This window comes from Impatiens glandulifera, chromosome 1 (assembly GCF_907164915.1).
Source record: "Impatiens glandulifera chromosome 1, dImpGla2.1, whole genome shotgun sequence".
NCBI classification, from domain to species: Eukaryota; Viridiplantae; Streptophyta; class Magnoliopsida; order Ericales; family Balsaminaceae; genus Impatiens; species Impatiens glandulifera.
In genome coordinates this window covers 98,236,122-98,252,660 of record NC_061862.1, presented here as the reverse complement: position 1 = coordinate 98,252,660, position 16,539 = coordinate 98,236,122, and the positions used below count along the sequence as shown (strand labels likewise).

The 16,539-nt window shown below is 30.7% G+C and overlaps 1 protein-coding gene across 1 annotated transcript; it reads right to left on the bottom strand.

Moving 5' to 3' along the window:
- Nucleotides 1-1,775: 1,775 nt before the first annotated feature.
- LOC124922483 (cyclin-D4-1-like) lies at nucleotides 1,776-3,517 on the bottom strand. The gene is made up of 6 exons (XM_047463213.1): nucleotides 3,233-3,517; nucleotides 3,022-3,108; nucleotides 2,837-2,935; nucleotides 2,364-2,571; nucleotides 2,177-2,292; nucleotides 1,776-2,100 (listed from the first exon to the last, which is right to left on the bottom strand). Exons 1-6 carry the CDS (start codon nucleotides 3,515-3,517, stop codon nucleotides 1,900-1,902), a joined length of 996 nt encoding a protein of 331 aa, XP_047319169.1. The 3' UTR covers nucleotides 1,776-1,899.
- Between the last annotated feature and the right edge of the window lie 13,022 nt (nucleotides 3,518-16,539).

Genomic DNA, 16,539 nt, shown 5'->3' with positions numbered 1-16,539 from the left:
CTCTCTCCAAGTTATTTAAATAATTTTTTTATTTCTTTTAATTTTTTAAAAAATATATAGTATTTACATTAAAATTAATAAATATGATTTAACCTAGGTTAACTTCAATACTCACGAGAAACATAATTTTTCCTAAAAAAATCTTGGAGATAATTTTATGCTCATGTATAAGTTGAACTATCCTAACTAGGTAACCCTAAGTTTGCTAGCATGATACTCGAAATATGTTAAATACTTGGACTATCGATTAGTTCTTCTCAACATTGATTATCTGAATACCGAACTCAATTATAGGTTGAGATGATTATAACATCCATGGTTCTTTAAGCTTGATTTTTTTGGTTACTTATAAGTTTTTGTACTTTTAATTTTTAATTTATTTTATGTTGTGTTGGTTTGTGTTTATTTTTATATTACATAATTTATTGTTTTTCAATAAATAAAATGGGCATGTTTCTAAAAGAAGAAAAAAAGTTGCTAAAGTGCAAAAAGTTATCTAAAATAGTTGACTATTAATATCACATGGGAAATCCAGTCAAAGACAAAAAGATGGTGGGGTGATGCTTTTATAGTAAACCGGGTCACTTGGTCCCTCCATCATAATTCTTTTTTCTTTTATATTGGTTTTGGATATAAATCATTTACTAAAATATCATATATTTGTTTGAAATACATTATATATTTACACAAACTTTTTAAAAATTAATTTCATTTCCATAATAAAGCATCATTAAGCAAGGACAACAAAAATAGGAGCAATACCAAATAAAAAATAAAAATAAAATCAAAATATCAAAACATAATGTAAAAAAAAACAAAGAAGATGCAACAATAAATTAGCTTTTCTTTTTATTTATTTATTTTTGAATTAAGGAGAACCAATTTTATTCTAATTTTTTTCTTATTCCTCTCTATATGAAAAATGTGCATCACAAGGTTATCGTGACCTTAACTATTTTTTCACGATCGCAATGTTCTTGGCATAATCCACTCATGGTGCACCAACGAAAATGATAGGGACAATGAAAAATAATTTAATACACTTTTAACTATCACATATTAACAACTACTCTTTGAAATAATGTCCCTCTAGTGTAACTTAACTGATCCCACTATTATTGTCCACCATAAAGAAAGGAAAAAAAGAATGATAATTTGGATGGCATTATACTATTTCAAATCAAATCACATAACAAATTATACTAACAATATTGTATGACACTCTTTAAGTTCTTGTATGAAGTAGTTTCGACTTTGAATTCTCTATTACCAAAACTCACCTATATGCTCTCTCACAAGGAAGGATAATGATTTAATTTTTGTTTTTACATTTTTATCCCTCTCCCGTAAGAGGGCATTAGATAAGATTTAGTTACCTAATCCCTATTTGTGGTGTCATATATATTCATACATTTGAATCTTTATTCAAATAAACTCAAATAATCAGTTTTTATAAACCAATATTTTGGAATAAACTATTAGAACAAGGCTTGAATTATTTTCAAATAATCACCTAATTATATTTTTTCAACAAATAATCCTATTACCCAATTCATCATAAACATTTCCTTACTTCACTTATCTTTATCAAATTTTATTATTTAAATACAAACAAATTTTTTAACAATTTAACTCAAATATTCTATCTTTTCATTAAACAATAATTTTAAATTTATAATTAAGATTTTTTACAAATAACTCAAGATCAAACAAGGTCTCGAGTCTCGACAGCATTCATTTCATACACAAATTTAAGCAGATTTCTCATACACGAGAATACACAGTAAATGGTCACATAATATATATAGTGTATATTATTTAGCTGGGATAAGAAAAATTGGGATAAAATATTAATTTTTTTAGACATTATGGTGAGTTAAGGAAATAATCTTGGGTGAATTATTGCCGTTTGTGACACTTGTGAGAATTAGAATAATTAGTTGTATCATCACTTTTATGGCTCAAGCATGTCACTTCTAACACCCCATTTGGGCTCCTCATTATCTCACCCACCATTGATGACCAATATGAAGAAGAAGACGACCAACTTTTCATCTTCAAATCCTTCATGATCACTTCTAAACACTTCAACACCCTTTCCTGCATTTCTTTTTTGTATCACCCACCACCTTAATTTTCAAATTAAAAAAAAAAACATTTGTGACAAATACTTTACCTTGTCTAGTAGACACGATAAATTTAAAGTTGTTTCTCCTTGTGTTGTTTCTCGTAAAACAAACAATGCGACTGCCCCCGCAATTTCGGAAGGTCTGAATTCTAAGAAATCAATACCTACAAGGACAACACACGACGAGAATTTAGACAAAATGATATCAAATTGAAAATAAAAAAATTGAAAATACCTTTAGTTATGGTTAAGATAATGTCAAGTGATTTAGAGATCATAGGATCAAAATTAATAAATTCTTGATCTTCTTTCATAATTCTAAGAAAGAAATCAATGAATGAACATGGTGTATAAGCCTTCATTCTCCACTTCAAAGTGTTCATCACCAAAAGCTCCATTCTTTGTATTGTCTTTCCTTCAAATACAAACTTTGGTTCTCCAACCTTTTAAAATTCAAATAAAAAAACCCAATATTAATTCAATATGATTGTTTAAGTAGAAAGAATTTTTTCTATAGAACAAATGTCCTAAGTTTGATCCAATATAAAAATATCACAAACCCATTACTTCAAATTTCCTATTTTAGAGGAGTCTCCAATACAAAAACACTCATTTCAACTTAAAGCGTTCGAAATAAAAATCAAAACCGATATAAAATAGGAAATACAAATTTAACTACAAATTTGAGTAATTTCTAGTTGAATGAACCTGTAAATCTACAATGAGAGGAATGGTGGTCTCCTCCATTTTGGCAGCAATTGACAAACAAGCTACAGCTAACAGTTGAATTGCCCAACTTTTTCCACTCTAAAAAGTTGAAAGAAAGTCAAATCATCATTAAAAAATCAGAAAGAAAAAACAGACGATAAAGAAGAAGAAGAAGATCAACTTACAGGCAGTTCATACATAGAAAGGAATCTGTCAAAGTAATTCATTGACAAACAAATGCTGAAAGGACCGAATTTATAATAAGATTGAGCCTGTTTCAAAAAAAATTGCAGACAACAAGCTAATTTGAGTGATATCAATGGCAAATGGCAACCCATTCTCTAGAAAGATAGAATTCATCAAAAAATGAAGAAGAAGAAGAAACCCATTACAGACCTTTGAAATCCAATCAAGAGCTTCCTTTCTAATGGCCATATCTAGATTACCATTTTTCAGTCTAGAGAGATAATCTTCTCTTGGCAAATGTTCTTTCTCTGTTTCCATCATCGAGATGAAATCTTCTTCACTCAACGACGGCAGCAAACCGACGGTGGCGGCCGGGGTTTCCGATCTATTCCTTTTAATGAGATTGTGTTGATGTCTATGATTGACATGAGTTTGATCATCAAATTGTTCATTGGGTAAATCTGAGGACTTAGAGTCAATGATGCCGTCTGCCATTGAAACGGACCTTCACTCTGTTACAAAGAAGGCAGCTTTATAGGGTGAATGAAGGCTGTGAGAAAGAAATAAAATAAATAAATAATTATATAAAAATAAAAATAAAAATAAAAATAAAAATAAAAATAAAATAAAATAAAATAAAACTCTTGTCATTTCTAAAGCTAAAAATATATATATACAAAAAAATTAGACAAAACTTATATTCCTACATTCTTTTTGAGTGCACTATGTATAGCATAATCAAAAAGAGAAACTGATAAAAGAAAATTAATTAAAAATTAACATGTTTTGATGAGGTATACTTGTAATTATATAATATTTAATAATCCAATACTTAGATGTTAAGCGATTTGGTTAGATAGACTTGTATAATAAATACACAACCAAATCTTTCAAGTTAGTTTGAGTAAATTGGTTCGATTTATTGGTCTTTATGATTTAATCAAAGTTATTGCTAAATAATAAAATTATAAATCAAATTTATATGAACTTTGTAGATCAGCTTTTGTAAAACAAATAATAATTATATATATTATAGTTTTAATTATTAAAAAATTATATAATATTATAAATAAATTTTAATTAAATTATATACGTGAATCATGGTATTCTTTGTTATTGTGAAGCAGTGATCTCTGATAGTATTGTGCATTTCTCTAGGATCTTCTTTAAAAAACTAGTATATGGTCAGACCTAAATTGGATGGTGTGCATTTTGATGATATTAGTGAGGAACAAAGTAGTGTTTTAGAAGCTCGTTTCACAATTGAGAAAGTGGAAGCGACAATCATAAGATGTGGTAGTGATAAAGCTCCACAAAGCGATGTCTTTACATTAGCATTTTTTAAAAAGGCGTGGCCGCTCCTTAAATCAGATATCATAAAAACGTTTGAACATTTTTACTTATTCACTTCTTTCAATAAGAGTTAAAACTCGACGTTAATTTGTCTAATCCGTAAGGCTCCCTGAACCATAAATATAAAAAATGTAGACCAATTAGTCTTGTGTCATCGTTTTATAAGATTATATCCAAATGGTTAGCAAACAGGCTACACATGGTTCTTGAATTAGTGATTTCCACTAATCAAATGACTTTCATCAATGGTCGGCAAAATTTTGACGCATCACTTATCGCAAATAAATGCATTGACTCAAAAATTATAAGGGGATAACCGTGCATTTATTAAGTTGGATATTGGAAAATTATATAATCATGTTAATTGAGAATTTTTATTTGATGTAACGGGTAAAATGAAAATTGGGAATAAGTGGATTTGTTAGATTACATTATGCGTTTCGACGGCCAAGTCCTTTATGATTGTGAATGGAAGTCTAAAGGGTTTTTGTGAAAGTTCAAGGGTATTAGACAAGGTGACCCGTTGTCTCCATTCTTGTTCGTCATTAGCATGTAAGCACTTTCTAAAATGATGAAGTTCGCATAACAAACTAGTCTAATTAGAGGAGTGGATTGTGGGTGGGGGGGGGGGGGGGGAAGGCGTCTCCTTTTATCATTTTCCATCTACTCTTCTCTTACGATACATTGTGCATGTTACAAGCCACACACATAAATGTCAAATATTTGCGAGATATTTTATATTTGTTCGGAGCATGCTCTGGATTGCGATTTAATATCGGTAAATTTAATATTTTATTCTCGAACTTTGTTTACAATAGGAGGAAAACATATTTGTCAAGTATTTTGGGTTTTGGTATCAGTACATTTCCGTCTACTTATCTTGGTATGCCTCTTGGTGTTAGAGCCCACTCTCAAGCCTCTTGGACCCGACTATCTAAAAAATAGAGAGGAAGTTAACTATTTGGAAGAACAAGATGATGGGCATTTGGTTCTTATCAAAAGTGAATTGGTCTTTATGCCTACTTTTATGATGTCTTTATTTTTTATTAAAAAGTGAAGATGGAAAGATTATGTGCAAATTTCTTTGGGGATCCTCCGAGTCCTCCTTTAGTCATTTGGTGAACTGGGATAAAGTAAAAAAATTCAGGATCAAGTGGGATTGAGAATTAAAGATTTGGTTTCATTTAACAAAGCTCTCTTATCAAAATGGTGTAGCAGATTCTCTTCGGAGCTTAACTGTTTATGGGCCGATACAATTAGATCTAAGTATGAACATAATTGGTCTAAATGGTTCATTAAATCTAGTTTTTGACCAATTGGTTGTAGTGTTTGGAGAGATATCTCTAATATGTGGATGTTTTTCTATGGGTAGTGTAGATTTTCAGTTGGCGACGGCTCATCAATCAAATTCTAGGACAATGTTTAGTATAGTGTTAGAAGTCTTTCATTGTCATTCTATACCCTCGCTTTAGTAGCGATATGTAGAAATGCATTGGTCAAAGACATGTTCGATCAACGTTTGAATAGTTTCGTGAGTAGAATTATATATAGGAGAGTATTAATGACAATGAAGTCATCTTACATGAAAAAATGTTGCTCTTAGTGGGGCATAAAGTGATGATTCCTTTTTCGTGTGATATTTTACGTTGGTGCAATCCTCAGAAAACCATTAGTTCTCGAAGAAGCTCGAGGTTCGAGAATTTTAACCTCGACTTGCGTGTCAAAAATCATTTTAAATAAGACATTATTTTAAAAAAAATCAAATAATTCCTGACTGTTTTTAAAATTAATTATAAAAATAATTAATTTACGGTTCAAGTTTAAATAACCTTCAGAATTGTTATAATCAAATTAATTGTGTTAAATTAATTAAAAATAATTAATTAAAAAAATTATTTATTTGAAATAGAGTCTTCAATTAATTTTTAAAAATTAATAAAAATGTATACGTGTACAAACATATTTTTAGCTAGAGTTTCTTTAAGTTCATAGTTAGGTGATACTCGTGAAAGAGTTTTCACTATCCTCCGTACCATTTTAAATACGGTTTCTACTTATAAATTTGGATTTTGAAAATCGATTGTATAACGTTTTTATATTAACCGACTATTCTTCCGGTCCTAGACACGCATACCTATTACTTAAATGTTGGTACCTATTACTAAAGATGACTAGGGAGGAAATTACTTGAAAAACATTAGTTTAAAAGACTTCAGGGTTTAAAAATAAATCTCAAAGAGCCTTTATCAAAATATTTTTTGTGAAAATATCCCAAAAATATTTTGAAATCATTTTCTAATTTTTCGGGATTTTTAGAAAATGGTTTGAGGTTACAAAATTGCAAAAATAATTTTAAAATTTTAAAATTGGAAGCAAACATGCCTTAGGACTAGTATCATAGGTCTTGGGTCCGTTTTATCAGTCGAGCCTAAAAATCCCTTGGCCCTAGTTAGGTACCCCTCGGTCCGGGTTTAGGATCCTTGGTTCGGGGTGCGGAAGTCCATCAGTCAGGGTGTGGAAGTCCCTTGGTTGGGGCTAAAAAGCCCTCGGTCCTAGTCGGGGACCCCTCGGTCGGGGTGCAAAGGCCTCTCGGTCCTTGGCTAGAATTCTCGGTTGGCCATCTCGGTCCTAAGGGGAAGTCATCAGTCGTAGGTTCGAGAGTGCTCGGTCGAGTGCGAGACTCCTCGGTCCTAGGTTTGACTTCTCGATCAGATACCTCAGTCCTAAGTGGAAGTCATCGATCATAGGTTTGAGAGTTCTCGGTCGGGTACAAGACTCCTCGGTCTTAGGTTAGATTCTCGGTCAGATGTAAAATTTCTTGGTCGAACCTCTTAGTCCTAGATAAAGAACATTGGTCAGATTTCTCGGTTATGGCTAAAATTTTTCGGTCAGACCTCTCGGCCCTAACCAAAGATCCTCGGTCAAATCTCTCAATCCTGGTCGAACCTATCGGTACTAGTCGGACCTATCGGTCCTCAAGAACATCAAAATTGCAGGTTTTGTAATTTTGATGAAGGCTTGAATTATTTAATTCAAGGGTTTGGTAGCTTCAAAAAGTTCTCAAGGACATTAAAAACATCATCATATGCTATCATTCAACTTGGGTGATGATCAATTTGTTTAAAATAGTTTGAAGGTAAAAAATCGGGTTTTTGGTTTTTAGAATTTAATGAAGTGTAAAGGAGCCTGCTAATAACTTTTTTATACTTCATATACTTGATTGATACAAAAAATGAACACTAACTATTCATTTGGAGCAATTCAAGAACAGTAAATTTTCAATTATTTTGAAAATTTTAATTTTGATTAAACATGATCGGGGTGGATCAAACATAATCCAAATAGTTTCCCAAAATCATTAGAAACATGTTGAAAAGCTTTTTAAGGTGATGTACTTGAGGATTAGCCCAAGAACAGAAAACCCGTTTTTCAATTTTTCCAAATTTAAATTTGGATTTTTTTTTTATTTAAGATCGATTGATCGATCTTGGCTTTCACTAAAAGCTCATAAATGATCATAAGATCATTTTCCAATCATAAAATCCAACAACCAGACATCATACAAGCTTATGAAAACTAAAATATAAAAATTCCAATTTAAAACTCGAAGTATGAATTAAAGGATGATTGAAAGCATACCAAGTGTTAGAGAACACTCCTTAGACCTTAATGAAGCTTTTTGGATGCCTGAATCAAACCTTTAAGGTCTTATACGAAGTTTTCAAAAAATCCAAAAGCTTGTTCTTTAGTGGTAGATTTTCTTATAAATCCCGATTTGAAACTTGAGATGTTATCTTTTAGCTTCAGAATTGTTAAGGGAGGCTATTTATAGTCTCCCAAAGTCGGTTGAGGAAGCCAAGTGGCTTGAAATAGTCAAACACCACTTATGGTGTTTTGACTGTTCCAGCCAATTGCCGAAATAAACATCATTGACGCCTATAGATGCAAGGGAAATGGCCACCGAATTGGGTGATCATTTCAACTTTTGAATGGAGTCAAACTATCCAGAAACGATAGAGTTCTATTTTTGAAAAATTAAAGATGAATGTTATTCTTATTCCTCTAGAGATTGCGACGAAGGCCGCAAACGAAACGACATCGTTTCGGTCAAAAATGCGGTAGCGAAGCAGTCCGTTAATGTTCCATCTACAAGCATTTCAGTTAACGGGACGTTAGCTAATCTTGTGCGGTGAGGGTGCGTGTTATTTTTGCTGCAGCGGGCGACTCCTGAACGTTGGATGAAAAGCCAACGTCCATCCAAAGGTCGCGGCTTCGACTGTAGCGATATCTTTGTACTTTGGCTACAACTGATTACAAATTTTTTTATTTATTTAAGATCTTATTAGTTAGATTGAATTGATTTTTCTTTCACCCTTTTGGTTTTATTTTAATCATTTAAAATACACACAATATTTAACATAAATTTTACAAATATTTTGCCATTTTTTAATATATATATTTTTTATATTTTTTGTTAAATAAATAATTTATGGAATAAAATGGGTATCATATTTTATCTTAAATTATGTAGTTTAATCTTTTTGATTTTTCTAAAATTAATTTTAGAATAGATTAGGGCTGCAAATGAGTCGAGTCGAGCTCGAACCAGCTTGAGCTCGAGCTCGACTCGATTTATTATTTATTAACTCGACTCGAACTCGAACAAGTTTATAAATTTGAGCTCGAGCTCGACTATTAAACTACAAGCTCGGCTTGACTCGAAAAACTTGAACTAAAATTAAATTTTCAAACTCAAGCTTGAACTCAAATCATTATTTTCAAAATGAAAATATCAAACTTTCATACATATTCAACATTTAAAACATATTTTAAAACAAAAATATGAAACAATCATAAATATTCAAAATTTCAAAATTGATAGTCCAAACTCCAAAAATATCCTACCACCATTACTAATCAAAATTATAAAACATAAAATTTCAAAATTAAAGTACAAAATAATATAAATTGTTTGAATATTCAATATATTAATCTTTTTTAAGTCTGTTCTTCAAACATAACACACGTACTTACATGTAGTCAATAATAGGAAATGTTTAAGCTTAAAAATAATTAATATAAAAATATATGTTAAAAAAATATCTAAAATTTAACTTATACATTAAGAAGTAAATACTAAAAAAAATATTATACATGTTTTATATTAAATATTATTATATATATTTAAACGTGCAAGTATAACAAGAATTTATTAACTTATTTATAACTAAAATCTATTAATTTTTTTTATATTATTAATCTTATAAATTTATTTTTCCTCTAAAACATATTATATATAATATATGAGTAATCATATAGAGCGGAAATATATTGACAAAAAAGTGTAGGGAATAATGTGTCATCCCTTGATTGGATTAAAAATCTAAAAACTTCTCTCCTACTAGATTTTCAATCCAATTAAGGGTATTAGATTTTCAATCCAATCAATGGATAACACATCATTCCCTATACTTTCCTGTCAATATATTTCCTGATCTCTATCATTACTCATAATATATATACTATCATTTTTATTATCCCTTCATATTATATATAAAATATATACTAACATTTTTTTTTACTTTTTATTATATATAATATATTAACATTTTTTTTTATCTTTTTCAATATAATATATAATATATTAACATTTTTTTGTATCTCCCTCAATATTATATATAATATACTAATTATTATATATTTATTTACGCTTTTTTTTCCTATCATTAATATTCCAACCCTAATATAAATTGAAAATCATTATATATAATAATGTTTCTATATTTCACGCTTATATATATAATATATATAATAGTATTTTTCTTTATTCATCCTATAAGCATAAGTTTCTCATAATACAAAAGAAAATCAAAGTTATCTATAATAGAAGTGAAAATAGATAGATTTTAATTTACTTGTAAAAGTATAAGTTTTTCATAATACAAAAGGAAATCAAAGTTATCTATAGTAGAAGTGAAAATAGATAGATTTTAATTCACTTGTAAGTCTTGTGAATAAATGAGAAAAATATTATAGATGAAAGATAATATGAAAAAATGAATCAACCTATTATCAATGAGTAAAAGAAATAGTAAAGACGAAAAAAGAAGAAGATAAAATGGTGAAGAAGATTAAGAAGATAAGAAGAAGATGAAATAATGAAGAAGAATATAAAATGGTGAAGAAGAATAAGAAGATAAGAAGAAGATGAAATGGTGAAGAAGAATAAGAAGAGGAATGGTGAAGAAGAAGATGAAATGGAAATGAAGAATAAAAAATTATGAAGACGGAAAAGAAAGAAGAAAAATAGACTAAAAATTAGGGTTTTGTTTTAGATAATATCATATAATAATATGTATTGAACCTATTATATGTATTATATGGGCTTTAAAAAGAGAGAGAAAAGAAAAAAAATATTGTTTTAAATTTTAATATTAAATAAATAAAAATTATATTATATTATCAGACTCGAAAAAGCTCACAAGTCATCGAGCAAACATTATATGAGCTCGAGTTCGACTCGAATATTAAACGAGCTGGCTCGAGCTCGGCTCAAGCTCGATCAAAGTCAGGCTCAATCCGAACTTTGATCGAGCGGCTCGCGAGTAGCTCACGAGCGACTTGACTCATTTGTAGCCCTAGATCAGATGTGTACAACATTTATACCAAATAATTTTATTTATTTGATTTAACAATTTTCCTTAATTAATTACACTTAATTATCACAATAATTAATCTAATTAATTGTTTAATTAGGTTTGATCTTTGGGTTAATTATTTTAATTTTATTTATTCAAAAATAATCAAAATAATTATTTGAAAATTTATAAACATGGTAGGTAAATTTTTAATGTTTACAGTTGGCAAGGCAATAATTCTTTTAAGGTTGACCATTATTACCCATTACTAACATGTAATCCGTACATTTGTACGGGTAATGATATACAAATCGAGAAAAAAAAATTACGGTAAAAATGTGATAACATTTTTAATTTACTCTTATATATATATATATATATATATATATATATATATATATATATATATATATATATATATATATATATATATATATATATATATATATATATATATATATATAATCCAAATTAACCATAACTCTCGACCGAACAATTCAGACATTTTAAAAATTAAGCATCATTATATATATAAAAATTAGTTATTTAACCAACCCACCCATCAGAATATTTTGAAAATCATTATATATATTTTAGAAATGGCTAGGATTCTAAAATGTCTGATCATACTGCATGAATCTTTTATTTATATATATTTCTTAAATTTTAATTTTAATCGTTAGGTCGGTTTTACGGTTAGATTGTCACGAACAACTGAATCAGTAAGTTCGATTTAGTCCTTCATAAACGATGATTATTTAGTTTGGTCGTATCGGTTAAATTTTAGTTCGGTATGAGATCGATTCGAGTTGATTTTTCTTACACCTTAAATAGTTGATAAAAAAATCTTATTTAATTTCACTAATTTCTTTTTATTAAAAAGTTAAAATGAAAAGATGACAGTAACATTTCTATTAACTTATTAAATTAAAAAATAATAATCATATAATAATGATACAATATTTAATCAAATTCAAACATAATTATATAGTAAAAATTGTTAGAATTATATGGATTTATAATTCTAAAATGGATTTAAATTATTTGACTAAAGGTTATATATGTTATTATTATTAAGCTAAATCAATTTTAAGTGATTTATAAAGATTAAGGGATTTTGGAGTATATTGAAAGTAATATGGATAATTTATATATGTGTAGATACCTTAGGATAATTTTATATTTTGTGATGGTCAAAATAAAATTATCAAATAAAGCATATAAAATGGGTTATGGTCCCCAATTCACTCTCACCTACAATCCTTGGAGCCTCCATCGATCCATAGAGAGAGAAGAAGGTGATTGCTGAGTTTGGAAGATCAAAACACCCAATCTTCTGTGATAGACAGAGGATAATGGATCAAGGTATTTTTCTCACTCTAATAGTTTGCCTGTAGTCTTCAACTAAAAGATTTTGGATGATAGGTTTCTTCCTCTAATGATTTAGTTTGTATTCTAAGATTTATTCACTTAGTTTTTAGAATTGGATCTAACAATTGGTATCAGAGCATGGATTTGTTAGACTACAAGTAATCAATTAGGGTTATTTTGGAATCAATTTTTCAGAATTACTTTAGGGTTTGTTTTGCATGTGTCTATTTCCGCAAAATTATCTGATGCATGTTAAGGATTATTGTTTGATCATTCATTATATGATGAATTGAACAATTTTGGAGGTGAAAATCAATGAATGAGTGATTTTCAATGTTGGATGCAGCCCCTATTTTTTTTTTTTTAGATCGATGGGGTTAGGATTGGTCTGTAATTGACTAAACCTTTTGCGATTATCCCTATTCGATCTAAAATGATTTTGTTTGTCTATTGTTTGAGCATATATGTGAATTATAACTCTTTCGTGCAATTTTATGACGTCTTACATTGTAAAATAGGATAGTTGAGTAACATGCTATAAAATTAGCCTCTTGCTGTAATTGTCTTGTTTTATATGTTGGGCATGAGACATGACATTGTATGAATATTCACCGGCCCAAAGGAAGGTAGATGTTTGTACATTGACATGGATTGTTGCAGTATTAAAATATGTGACAATTATTAGGTTGCCATGTGAACATTGAATTTGTCCAAAGATAAATCCATTGTTTGACAGGTCTTGTTGTCAATATTTATGTACTGGACCAAGTTGCCAATTACAGGTTAACACTTTTAGTCAAAAGATTAGGTGTTGATGTTGTGCCGGTTTCTTGTTGATGGATGCACAATAATATGAGTTACATTATTATTAAATATATATGCACATTATTTTGTGAGCTTACATTATTTTATATTCTCTGTTATTACAGTTAACATTTCAAGTATCATAGGTAATGTTAATGCAGTCCCTATGCTTAATGGAACTAATTATAAAGTCTGGAAAGAGAACGTTATGATTGTTCTCGGGTGCATGGATCTTGACATTGCACTTAGGGTCGCACGCCCCCCATCTCTTACAGCATCAAGTACTCTTGATGATAAAAGAGAGCTGGAAAAGTGGGAGCGTTCGAATCGTGTAAGCTTAATGATCATGAAACGTGCTATTCCAGAAGCATTTCGGGGCAATTTGTCGGAAGACAATGATGCTAAAGCATTCCTAGATGCACTTGAGAAGCGTTTTGAGAAAAACGAGAAGGCTAAAACAAGTACGCTTTTAGCTAAGCTTGTTTCACTCAAGTATAATGGCAAAGGGAATATTAGGGAGTACATTATGGAAATGTCTCATCTTGCTTCAAGACTTAAGGACCTTAAGTTAGAGCTGTCTGAAGAACTGCTTGTCCATTTAGTCTTGATTTCTCTTCCTTCTCAGTTTGGGCAGCTTAAAATAAGTTATAACTGCCAGAAGGATAAATGGACACTTAATGAGCTGATATCTCATTGTGTTCAAGAAGAAGAGAGAATTAAGCATGATCGAACAAAAAGTGCTCATATGGCATCATCTTCCAAAGACAAAGAGAATAAGAAAAGGAAGAAGAAAGCTGTAGCTGTGGGTGCTCCTTCTCAATTGAAACAGAAAAAGTCTAACGGCTTGAACTGTTTCTTCTGTAGAGAAGAAGGACATCAAAAGAAAGATTGTCCTAAGTATCATGCATGGCGCGTGAAAAAGGGTACACTTCTCAACCTTGTTTGTTCTGAGGTTAATTTGGTTTTTGCATCTAGACATACATGGTGGTTAGATTCTGGTGCTACCATTCACATTAGTATGTCTATGCAGGGTTGCCTGAATTGCCGAAAGCCGAATGATGCTGAAAGATACATTTTTGTGGGCAATGGTGAAACAGTTGAAGTTGAAGCTATCGGAGACTTTAGATTGTTACTAAAATCTGGACAGTTTTTGGACTTAAATGATACTTTTGTTGTACCGTCTTTTAGACGAAACTTAATTTCCATTTCAGCATTGGACAAATTTGGTTATTTTGGTTCATTTGGAAATGGAAAATTTAGTTTATCATTAAATTCAAATGTTATGGGTTCTGGGTTTTTATCTGTTTGTGACAATCTATACATGTTAGAAACTGTAGCTTCATTTAATGAAACCTTGCAAGTTAATTCAAGAGGTGCAAAACGTAAATTAACTAATGATGATTCAGCTCTGTTATGGCATAGACGTTTAGGTCATATCTCTCAAAAGAGAATTGAAAAGCTTGTGTCAAATGAGATATTAAGTCCTCTTGATATGACTGACTTTAATGTTTGTGTTAGTTGTATTAAAGGGAAACAAACGAGTGTAAGGAGATTTGAAGCTAACCGAGCGACGGAAGTCCTTGAATTGATACATACTGATATTTGTGGACCATTCCCTACAGCAGCTTGGAATGGTCAACAATATTATATATCATTCATTGACGATTTCTCGCGTTATGCCTACATATATCTCATTCAAGAGAAGTCACAATCTTTGGACGTGTTCAAATCCTTTAAAGCTGAAGTTGAAAATCAGCTTAATAAAAAGATTAAGGCCGTCAGATCCGATCGTGGGGGTGAATATTATGGTCGGTATGACGGGTCAGGTGAACAACGTCCAGGACCATTTGCTAAATTCCTAAGAGAATGCGGTATTGTTCCTCAGTACACCATGTCGGGTTCGCCTAACATGAATGGTGTTGCTGAAAGACGAAACCGCACACTTAAGGACATGGTAAGGAGCATGATTGCAAATTCAAGCTTACCAGAATCTCTTTGGGGTGAAGCACTAAAGACAGCAGCTTATATCCTTAACAGGGTACCTACTAAGGCGACGACTAACAAAACCCCATATGAGTGTTGGACAGGCCGAAAACCTGTATTAACACATTTACATGTATGGGGGTGTCCAGCTGAGGCAAGGCCATACAGGCCAAATGAAAAGAAATTGGACTCTAAGACTGTTAGTTGTTATTTTGTTGGATATCCTGAAAGGTCAAGGGGTACAAATTTTATGATCCTACGGTAAAGACAATTTTTGAAACGGGAAATGCCCGGTTTTTCGAGGATATAGAGTGTGTGAGGAAAGATAAGGAAAACATTGTCTTTGAAGAAGAATTTGTTTCTATTCCTTTGGTTTCACTTGATTTTAATCAAGTGGATAATGAAAAGGACAATGTGCTTTCTGAACCTATTCAAGAAGAAATTCTGGAAGAACAAACTCAACAATCTCGAGAAACTATGCCATTACGAAGGTCCACTAGAGAAAGAAGGAGTACGATTTCAGACGATTATTACGTATTCTTACAAGAACATGAGGACATAGACGAAGTAAAAGATGACCCTGTCACTTTCAACCAAGTCATTAAGAGTTCTGATTCTCAAAAATGGATTGATGCCATGAATGAGGAGTTAAAGTCTATGAAGGACAATGACGTTTGGGATCTCGTTCCGTTACCTGCAGGTTCGAAACCCGTTGGTTGTAAATGGATTTTTAAATCCAAAAGGGATTCGAATGGTAACATTGAGAGATTCAAAGCACGTCTTGTTGCTAAGGGTTTTACTCAAAAGGAAGGCATCGACTATAAGGAAACTTTTTCTCCGGTATCTACGAAAGATTCCTTTAGAACTATAATGGCACTCGTAGCTCATTATGATTTAGAGTTACATCAGATGGATGTTAAGACTGCGTTTCTTAATGGCGACATTAATGAAACAATATATATGGTGCAACCCGAGTTCTTTGATTCTGATAATTCAAAGGACTTAGTTTGTAAACTGAAGAAATCCATCTACGGGCTAAAGCAAGCTTCCCGTCAATGGTATTACAAATTTCATCAAGCTGTTATCTCATATGGTTTTGAGGCAAATAAAGTTGATGATTGTATATACCATAAATTTAGTGGGAATAAAATTATGTTTCTGATTTTATATGTTGATGACATATTATTGGCATGCAATGATATAGGCTTATTGCACGACACTAAGAAATTTCTTTCAACGAAATTTGAAATGAAAGATCTTGGTGACGCTTCTTTTGTATTAGGAATTCAGATATATCGAGATCGTGGTCAAGGTATACTTGGATTATCACAAAAGAACTATATCGAGAAGGTTTTAAAAAGGTTTGGC